The sequence below is a fragment of the Coffea eugenioides genome, chromosome 10 (assembly GCF_003713205.1).
Source record: "Coffea eugenioides isolate CCC68of chromosome 10, Ceug_1.0, whole genome shotgun sequence".
Taxonomy (NCBI): domain Eukaryota; kingdom Viridiplantae; phylum Streptophyta; class Magnoliopsida; order Gentianales; family Rubiaceae; genus Coffea; species Coffea eugenioides.
In genome coordinates, this window is record NC_040044.1 from 11,107,082 (window position 1) to 11,117,536 (window position 10,455).

General features: G+C 32.1%; 1 protein-coding gene across 1 annotated transcript in view; it reads right to left on the reverse strand.

The window, feature by feature from the left end:
* Window positions 1–1,304: 1,304 nt before the first annotated feature.
* The window catches only part of LOC113750100 (germin-like protein subfamily 1 member 18), a 29,996-nt gene continuing 20,845 nt past the window's right edge, over window positions 1,305–10,455 (reverse strand). The window contains exons 2-4 of the mRNA XM_027294034.1: window positions 2,034–2,369; window positions 1,929–1,947; window positions 1,305–1,482 (exon numbers count right to left, since the gene is read on the reverse strand). Of these exons, the coding sequence (XP_027149835.1) occupies window positions 1,305–1,482; window positions 1,929–1,947; window positions 2,034–2,369 (533 nt within the window). The remainder of the gene's footprint in view (window positions 1,483–1,928; window positions 1,948–2,033; window positions 2,370–10,455) is intronic.

Here is a 10,455-nt window from a genome sequence, read left to right on the forward strand (position 1 = left end):
CATCCAAATGAAGTCTATTTTCAACTCCTATAAAAATTATGGACAAAATGCAAGTAAAAAATGACATAAATCTCATTTAATCGCTTATAAGCATTTTAAACTAATTATAGCCAAAATAATCAATTTTCTTCCTCTAAATTTGCAAAAGTGACTAAAAATAATATAAAATATCATTCAAATATAGGTCAAATTAGTCATTTATCCGAAGTAATTTTTGGAGAATTTGGAAGATTAGTTCTCAATGTTGATGCTTTGTTTGGTTGTTTTGGAGTAAGTTTCTTACGTTTGGCCTACTATTGTAATGACTAATCTCTAGGTATAGAGACATGCATTATAATACTAAAATTTTACAAATTTTGATTGATTTAACCTTAAAAAAAGATTCAAAGGATAAATTAAGTGCTCAATCACTTGGAAAAACACAATTGATCATTTTTCGTAGTCGTGTATGTTGAAGCACAATAGGAAGAGACCACGTTTAGACTGGATTTGTTTGGAGTGTTTACATTATTTAATCTTTATTCGGATGAAAAAGGTTATTTTTGGAATAAAAGAATAGAAAGATAATGGCACATGGGGCTTGAAGCACATTTTTGGACTTTCACTTTAAATTTTGGCTGGCACTAGTAGAATCCCTAATGGTTTTAGACGATAGGGTGGCTTTTGTTAAACGGTAATAAATTTGAAAGGGGTATCTGTTATTTTCTGAGACCACAGGGATTGATTCGTAGTTTGGTCTAACCTTAAGGGAGGTAAATGTAATGAACCCTTAAAAAATTCATTGATTTTCTCTTTTATTTCCACCTATTAATTATGGTTTTGCTATAATGGTAGAATTTTGTCTCTATTTCTAAAAGTGTTGGAGCAATGATGAATTATGTTTTTGGGGACATGGGGAAATTTCTTGGTTTAGTATTGGTAGTGGTGGCAACAAGCTGCATTAGGCAAGATTAGAGAGTAATGGATTTTGAAGTGGGTTGGAATCGCTGGACTCCATTTACTTTAGTGAGTTAAAAACCTGCTTGGTTTTGCTTTGTTCTCTAGAAAAAGAGTATTTCAAGATATTTGTGAAAAAATACATTCTATTGGGCCTATATTGTTACATAAGCCTTAAAAGCAAGAGAGGTAGCTGTAATTTTTGAAACTTGAGAGCAGCTGCCTGGAAACCTCAAGGGAGGTTTCTAAAATTATCCCATTAATCTTTGCAATGCCCTATGCATACATAGTACAATAGCCGTGCTAGTAGAAATTTAGAACAAATCCATGGATCCTTTCGAGTTGTCACAAGAAAACTGTGCCTCAAGTTAGTCAATGACTTTATTGTCAAACAACAATGCCTTAGTGAGAATATCCAGAAAAATGGGAGGATTTGATTCAAAGACTGCATTTGCAATAGTATTGACTTGTGGATTTTGGCTGCTGAAACCAGCAAATGCAACAGCATTCATCTTCCCAACATTAAATTGGAAGTGAATTAACCTTCTTTTTTTTTGATAAAACATAAGTCAATATTATTAATCATCTAGCATGATTTGCTTGACAAAGTAATCTGCACCAATGGCAGAAAATATATTAAACATATCACAGATATGTTTGATATGAAAAATTATAAGATTTAGCAGAGTTACAGAATATAAAAAATTACACTGTGAATCACAAATCATCAAATCTGACCAATTGAATGAACTGCTCCATAGATATCTATGCATGTCTATTCCCTCAGATCTGCTATCCTGCTGGTAAGATGATGTTGAGATCTGATGAGAAGACCTAAATATTCTTAAATCTGAGAAAATAAATAACAAAAAAAATAAAAACTATACAAAACTCCCACCAGGATAGTTTGTTAGAGAAGAAAACTCTCACTAAGATTTCTTAAGAGATACTTTATTAAATAAAAGTAAGAACAAAGAAATATAAAGGGAAACAAAGGAAAAGGAAGGAAGACTTTGGTTTAAGGCCAAGATCTCCCTCATATGGAGGAAGAAGAGTAGAGAGAAGGTTGAGGGTAGAGAGAGGGGAGTACTGAGGACTTTCTCCTGGATTCAACGTTTTCGTAAAGAGTTGATTTTTCATGTTATTTGGAGGATTTGAAGTGACAAAACCAACATGAAGAGTGCTCTCTAACACGAATAGGACCTCGGTTGCACGAGGATGAGTATGGGGTGGGTTTAGGCCATAAGGAACGAAATCGAGACGAGCTAGGGAAACTCCCAAAGTGTTGAGCCCAGCTAGATTGTTGACATTAGTAGTAGTAACATTAGAACCTTGTTGATTTGTTGCATTCCCCGGTTTGTTCAGTCCCTGAAAGAAGAAATCGTCGGCGTTCACAACCTTTGGGTACTTGCAAATCTTTCCATTCACAAATACTACATTAAAAAAAAAGGGAACTTATATGTCAAGGCAACCATGATAGGACACGAAAATTGTGCTTAGAAAAAGAAAAATATTTTGCTATTGATTGGGAGTGGATTTTAGCAATGGTACATGTACCAATTGTTAGTTAATTGTGCCTTTTCATGCTTTAATTAGACGCGGACTTGTCTAACTTGGATAGATGTGGTCTTTGTAGGAAAAAGTGAGATTGAGGAGAAAAAAATGTTGATTTGATGCGACTTGGCTTGGAAATTGCACGTGGAACTTGAACCAAAAGTGGAGGCTATACTTAAGACCAAACTTAGAGATTTTGTATGGAAAAAGGCAATGGAAACAACTACGCACCATGTTCGGCCCCACATATGGCACCGGACTTGTGGCTAGTCTTGGCACCAGACTTTCTCGAGAAACTACACAAGATTCATTTTCTTCAACTTTAAGAAACTTATTCCTTTTGAGATTCAACCAAAATTTTAGAAAACTATAAATAGGAGTACTTAAGACATTTTTAGGTGAGAAAATACTGGTTTAAATATTAGTTTTAGGATTTTTTTTTTTTGAGATTCAAGAATCAAAGTGGGAGATTAGCGTGCATGAGAGTTTCATCAACTGGGAAGTTCTACATGCTCCTTATTCTAAGTTTTGTATTTTTCAATATTGAATTCTTGTTTACTCTTACTATTGTTATGAACTAATCTATATCTAGGGTTAGGATTTTGTGAAGGAGTTCTGATTATTTATCCAACTTAAATTCTATACCTTTACCTTGGCTTATCTATTTTGATTTAATTACATGTTTGTGTCTGGCTATCATAGACATGCTCTTAAAATTTGTATTGAATTGATAAGGGATATATAACCGTGCACTAGACAAATAGATATATTTAACCTAATCATGAGAATAGGTCAAGGTTTGTATGTTATAATTAAATTATATAAGATTTTATAGGGTTTAATTAAATATATATGATCTTGAAAAATACGTGAGATTGAATTAGGCACAATTTATATATATATATATATATATATATCGAGAAATAATTTAAAATAATTTTGGGTTCACGCTCTTGGTGTCGCACCCCATTTTTGAAAAAAAAAAGAAAGGAATGTTTAAAAATGAATTTTTGATTTTATTTTAAAAAATAAAGAAAAAAGGCCTAAAATGGGACATATAAAGTCCAATTGTTTGGGTTTAAAATTTTAGTCTAAAAAGGATTTTTTAAGGAAAATAGGAGTCGCCACTTGATATTAAATTTAAATGTACCAAAATTTCCATAATGTTTGAAAATGAAAAAAATTAAAAAAAAACTTTTTTAGATGACTTCAGGTCTTTGAAAACAAGAGAAAAGAATTCGAGTCACATTTAAAGAAAGGGAAGGCAAAGATTTGATCTAAGACTCCCTTTCAACCTAACCAAGGCTAGTTGTGAGATTTAGCTGAAATTTTTCCTAATCTAACTTATAAACTTATCACATTTGGGTATTTCTAAATGGATGCAAATCTAGACTTAGGGGGTATCGAGAGGGACGGAATGTCTCTTCAAAGTTTAATTGGAGCAAATCACATTAATTGTGATACCCAAGAATGATTCTTTGAAGAGATTATGAAAAATGTGAAATATGATACTAAACAAAGAAATTATAATATATAGATAAATGTATATGACGTCGAAATGGGGAATGCAATATAACGGGCACAGGATGTTAAAATTCGTGACTCAATTTTCCTTCTTATAGAGGGAATAAGAGTGTGCTAAGATTAAGAAACCATACTCGTTCATTTTCCATATTTGTTCATTTTCCATATTTGAAGGATGACTCTTCTAATCTAATCAAACAAATAGACTAACCTATTTCTAATTTTCTAAAATGAAATGAAATTCTAAATGATATGATCCAAACATATAGAGGATAAGGGAATAATAGTAGGAAAAATATTATGCAAATGAAAATAACCTAAAAATAGGAAAAATACATGAAATGTAATAAGTGTCACACAAGGTATGAATCTAACACGAAAACGGTCTAAACGGTCTAACATTGAATTTAATCCATTTGAACTAGTTCTCACTAACGTTGGATTAGTAAAAAATCAGGAAGAAATGCCACAACTAACATTGGATTAGTGTGGTGACGCCAGGCATTTATTATAAATAAATAAACATGTAAAGTGTAATTGAAGCAAATAAACACATAAAGTACATAGCACATAGCCATGATTTCTAGATGCAAAATCCTAAAGAAAGTGAATAAACACATAAGTACACAAGTATGCAAGCAAATAAAAACTATCTATTACATTGGGGGCTCTAACTATAATTTAGAAGGTGAATTTTTGGAAATAATAAACCTATCTATTATATTTATATAACTAATTACATTTTTTGATAAAAATAAAATCTATCTATTACATGATTTAACTAAATATAATCTTGGGCACATATCTGTTATAATTTGACATTTAAATGCCACCAAAATAATCATAAAAAATTAAATTAAACAAACTAAAACTTTAACTCAATAAAATGAATAAATAAAAGAAAAAGTACTTAAAATATGCAATCACACATAAAATCACATAGGAGAACATAAAAGAATCTAAAATAATAATAGAAAGTACCTCCCTTGAAATAGTGGTTAAATGAGGTAGAACTTGCCCTATTTATATTTCAAAATCAATAAAATGGTCAAGACACCAATTTAATTAATAATTTAAAAGAAAATGCAAACTTATAGCAAATTCACTTTATTATTATAAAAAAATATAAATAAACATAAAATCCCTAAAATTTACTAATTAAACGCATTTAAATGAAGCATGATTAACAACGGAATGAGTTAAACAATCATACTTAAAAGATCAAAACCATTAGGGACCCAATTGCAAAAAATTGAAAAGTTTTTAGGGTTAAATTATTATTATTAAAAAATTCAGGGTTCAAAATTGAATAAAAGATAAATTTAGAAACCAAAATGCAATTAAATTAATGATCTAATTGAAAGAAATCAAAATTTTTATGGCCATGATGAAGTTACTTAAAAGATCTGGAGCTTAATTGCAAATTCCATTTTCTGATTTCTCAAGGTAAAACGAAAAGGGAAAAGGGAAGACTTGATTCTTTTTTCACAAACTTTTTGAGCCTTAGTGTAATTATGTGAAAGTTGGGGGGCAAAATTGCAATTTCCGTAATTCTTCCATGCAAGCTCCTCGAAGCTTTCTGCAATTCTGGAAGCTTATCAAGCCCAAAAACCGTACCAAAATAATTTCCAAATTTCGGATCTAAATACATAAGGCTATGCAACCTCAAACATTAACACAAGCTCTCATCTCCAAAACATAGGATTCAATGGAAGATTAAACAAATGGACTACAACAAGAAAGAGGAAATAGCAGAGAAAAGAAACCAAACGATGTGCAGCAACTTTTCAACCAATTTGGTACGGATCTAAACATGTACGAAAGCAAAGGAATGAACTAGGATACCTCTGATGCTTTGTGGAGTCGAATAAACGTGTTAAACCTCAAGGAGAACGGATCCAAGAGCTAAAACAATGGAAAGAAACTTTCGTCGAAAAATGTTTAAAATTGTGACTGCATTCGAAGAGGTTGCAGCGTTTTTTTTTTTTTGAAATTTTTCTAAATGAAACTTCTTCCACTAAGATCCTAGATTACTCAAAAATCAAGATCTCCCCCAATGGAGCTGTATCAAAAGAGAAAATTGAGCTCTAAGACCATGGGTCGGCCAGCCTGTTTTTTTCGAAAAATTTCTGCAAAACTCTTTTTTTTTTCTTTCTCTTTCTCTCTTTCTTTCTCTTTTCTCCCACCTCAGATTTTTGTGCATCCAACTTTTCTTACCTCCTTCTTGCCCTAAAGCCGCATCTTTTACTATTTAAATGAAATGAGAACCACAAAACCCTCGTCTCAATGGTGAGGATGAGAGCTCGTTTTTGGAAAAATTTCTGCAAAACTCTTTTTTTTTTCTCTCTTTCTCCCTTTCTTTCTCTTTTCTCCCGCCTCAGATTTTTGTGCATCCGACTTTTCTTACCTCCTTCTTGCCCTAAAGCCGCATCTTTTACTATTTAAATGAAATGAGAACCACAAAACCCTCATCTCATTGGTGAGGATGAGAGCTCGTTTTTTTGTTGGCTATTTTGGATCATTTGATGGCTTTTCTTCCAGAATTTTCTTGATAAATCTTGCAGGGTGGGATGGCCTTTGTACTGGCCAAACTTGGGGAAAAAGCAAAAGAAAAAAAAAAATGCAAATTTGATGCCTCCAAATTCCAACTCTCCTTCGTACCTGTTTCTGGTATGAATGAAGAAGGTGATGCAGCACGCACGGGTGGGACAGAATTTTTTATTGTTTTGAAAAATGATATTTTTCATTTTGTTTTGTTTTCTGCTTTTTTCTTACAAAGCAAAGCAAATAATCAAATAAAGTAAACTTGATTTTCTTAGAAAAAAAGAAATAGCAATAAATTAAAAATAAAATAAAAAAGATAATAAAATTTTGGTATCTATAACTTACCCCGTTTTGTCTGAATTTCGAAAAATCTCAAGACAAAAATACAGACACTAAATTATTTACTTGGCTGCTCTAATTGCAACTGAATCAAAAGAAACAAAGCGAGTTTTAAACAACATTGAAATTAATAAGCATTTAAATCGATGCGCAGGATCTTAGTTGCAAACAACTAGCAAAAAATTATTCTTGAAACTAAATTGATCGGTAGGATATAACCCATCCTTAGACAATTAGTAAAACCTAACAGATTGGAGAATCCAAACCTATCAAATGAAAGGCTGGTGGAATAAAATCCGATCCCAACAAAATAAATGGTTGGTGGGATAAAACCCAGATCTAACAAAATAAAAGGTTGGTGGGATAAAACTCAAACTCAACAAATAAATGGTTGGTGGAATAAAATCCAAATTAAACAAAATAAATGGTTGGAAGAATAAAATCCAAACCTAACAAAACAAACGGTTTGTGAGATAAAATCCAATTCCAACAAAATAAACGGTTGGTGGGATAATATCCAAATTCAATAAAATGAACGATTTGTGAGATAAAATTTAAACCCAAAAAATAAATAGTTGGTGGGGTAAAATTCAAACCTAACAAATAAACGGTTGGTGGGATAAAATCCAACTCCAAGAAAATGAACGGTTTGTGAGATAAAATCCAAACCCAACAAATAAACGATTTGTGGGATGAAACTCAAACCCAACAAATAAATGGTTGGTAGGATAAAATCCAAATTTAACAAAATAAACAGTTGGTGGGATAAAATTCAAACATAACAAATAAACGATTGCTATAAAACTCAAATCCAGTAAAATAAACGGTTAGTGGGATAAAATCTAAATTCAACAAAATAAAATGGTTTGTGGGTTAAAATCCAAACCCAACAAATAAATTATTTGTCGGATAAAATCTAAATCCAACAAAATAAACGGTTAGTGGGATAAAACTCATAATTAACAAAATAAACGGTAGGTAGGATAAAACTCAACCCAACAAAATAAATAGTTTGTGGGATAAAATTCAAACCCAACAAAATAAACGGAGAAATGAAAATGCGTTCCAATTAAAAGAAAAGGTGTGAAGCAATTTTCGCTATTTTTCTAAATTAATATTGAATTCACTTACAGAATTAGATATCACCTTTATGAAAAATTTGCCCCAACGTAGATCGGATTCAACTAAATAAGTGCCATTCTTTCTTTCCCTCCAAGAAGGCATGCGTAATCCAATCTTGCACAAGAAAATGGAAACAGCTGCTATGAAATATTACGCCACTACTATGTGATCCATCGAGTCTTGAGAACCATATAAACATGAACGTTTTAGACGTCGAAAAAGCTATTCGGTTAGAAAATGCTGTGCAAACTGTTCCTGATCTTCTAGTGTCTGTACTCAGTCAACCATGCCTATATCATGAGACATATATGTCTATACACCTATTACGATAAATTATGGGGATTATCTCTCGGCAAAATTCATTGAAAAGTATGAATGGTTTTAAACAATATTATTTTATACGACATAAAAATAGAAAAAAGAAATAATTTCATTGATTTTTATTAAGTCTATGAAAAACGACTTAGAGATTCATATACAAATTTGAGTGGCCAGTCTATGATGAGAGAAACGCCACATTTGACCTTTTCTAATATCACTTTTCTGGAGTTCAGTGTTGCCCAAAGAGCCTCAGTTTGAAGAGAAACCCAAATGAACATAGTCACCAGCTATTCAACAATCGACTCTCTTTGTGCTTCAAAATCCTACCTTAGCGCCTTTCAGATTTTCACTATGGTCGCTTCCGCCCATTTATTTTCTTTTTCTTTATTTTCTTCTTTATTTTCTCTTTTTTCATCATTTTCTTTTTCATTCATTTTATTTTTTATTTTTTATTATTTTCTTTCATTTATTCTTTTGCTTTCTCTGTTTTTTTTTTTTTTGAAAATGTATCCTTTCGGATTTTCACCTAATGAACAACCTTTAATGACAGCCATTATCAATTCAAAAATATGTTTCAAAATTGATGGTATCAGTGAGACAATCCTTCCCTTGTAAAAATTGGTGAAGATGTATTTACATCATCTACCATTTGATTAAGTAATTTTCTATTAGAAATATTGCAAGAGGTGGAAGTCTGAAACTTTTTTATTTTTGTAATGAGGTCAGTAGGGTGTTAAGAAGTGTTAAGGCTCGAAAGCAGATCTTTTAAGGAGTGCATCTTATAAAATTTGTCCCAATATAGGACTATTAAAACTAAAAATTGCCCCAACTTGAATTTTGATTGGGGTTTCTCCTCTTTTTCCTTTGTTTTTGTGTACTCTTTTTTTTTTGACCAAACAAAAAATAAAATCTGTACCAGTGTGGGGTTTTTCGACCTCGAGGGGCTACCAAATGAAAGAGTAGATCAGTCCGGAGGTTCAAAGGGAAAAATTAAGGATAAAATATTTAGAGGAAAAAGAAGAAGCCCTACCTTTTAGTCTATCTTATGTAGTATTTCAAAAAGAAAACTTACATAATCAGATGAAGAACTTCTTGAACATATTTCAATTGATTAGTTGAGGAAAAATTTGTCCATCCATTTTCGTAAGAATGAGTGCTCCTCCGAGTAATACCTTCTTAACAATGAAAGGTCCTTGCTAATTTGGAGCAAATTTTTCTTTGCCTTCATCTTGAATAGGAAGAATTCGCTTCAAGATCTTGTCTCCTTTTTTGAATAGGCGAGATTTGACTCTTTTGTTGTAAGCACGAGCCAGTCGCCTTTGATAACATTATCCATAGCAAACAGCATTTAACCGCTTTTTATCAATCAGAGATAGCTGCTCACGTCGTTGTTTGATCCATTCAACTTCCTCCAATTGAGCTTCCGTTAAAATGTGTAAAGATGGGATCTCAACCTCTGCGGGTAATATTGCTTTCATTCCATACATGAGTAAGACGTTATCCCAATAAAAATTCTGATTGCAATTCGATAAGCCATTAATGCATAAGGTAACTTTCATGCCAATCTCGGTGTCTTTCTATCATCTTGCGAATAATCTTCTTCAAGTTTTTGTTTATGGCCTCCACAGCTCCATTTATCAGAGACATGTAGATAACAGAATTTCAATGTTTGATCTTGAATTGTTCATATAATCCATCTATCGTGTCATTATTGAGATTTCTTGTATTGCCAGTGATTGGCGTATCTGGTTACTACTTTCTTGGTTACATGCTTGTAAGATACTATTTCGACCTATTTGATAAAATATTCAATCATCATCAGGATGAATCGATGTTCATTTGAGACAGAAAGATCAATAGCTCCAATCACCCACATTGAGCATGACCAAAGAGCAGTCATACTATGTAGTTCTGTAAGAGGGGCACGTATAATAGCGGCATGCATTTGGCACTTTATGCATTTTTTAACAAAATCTACACAGTCATGTTCCATAGTGAACCAGAAATATCTTGTCTTTATGATCTTTTTAGCCAATAAATGCCCATTCATGCATGGTCCGCATACACACTGTGCATTTCTTTCATCATATAATCAGTTTCCTTTCATCAATGCAC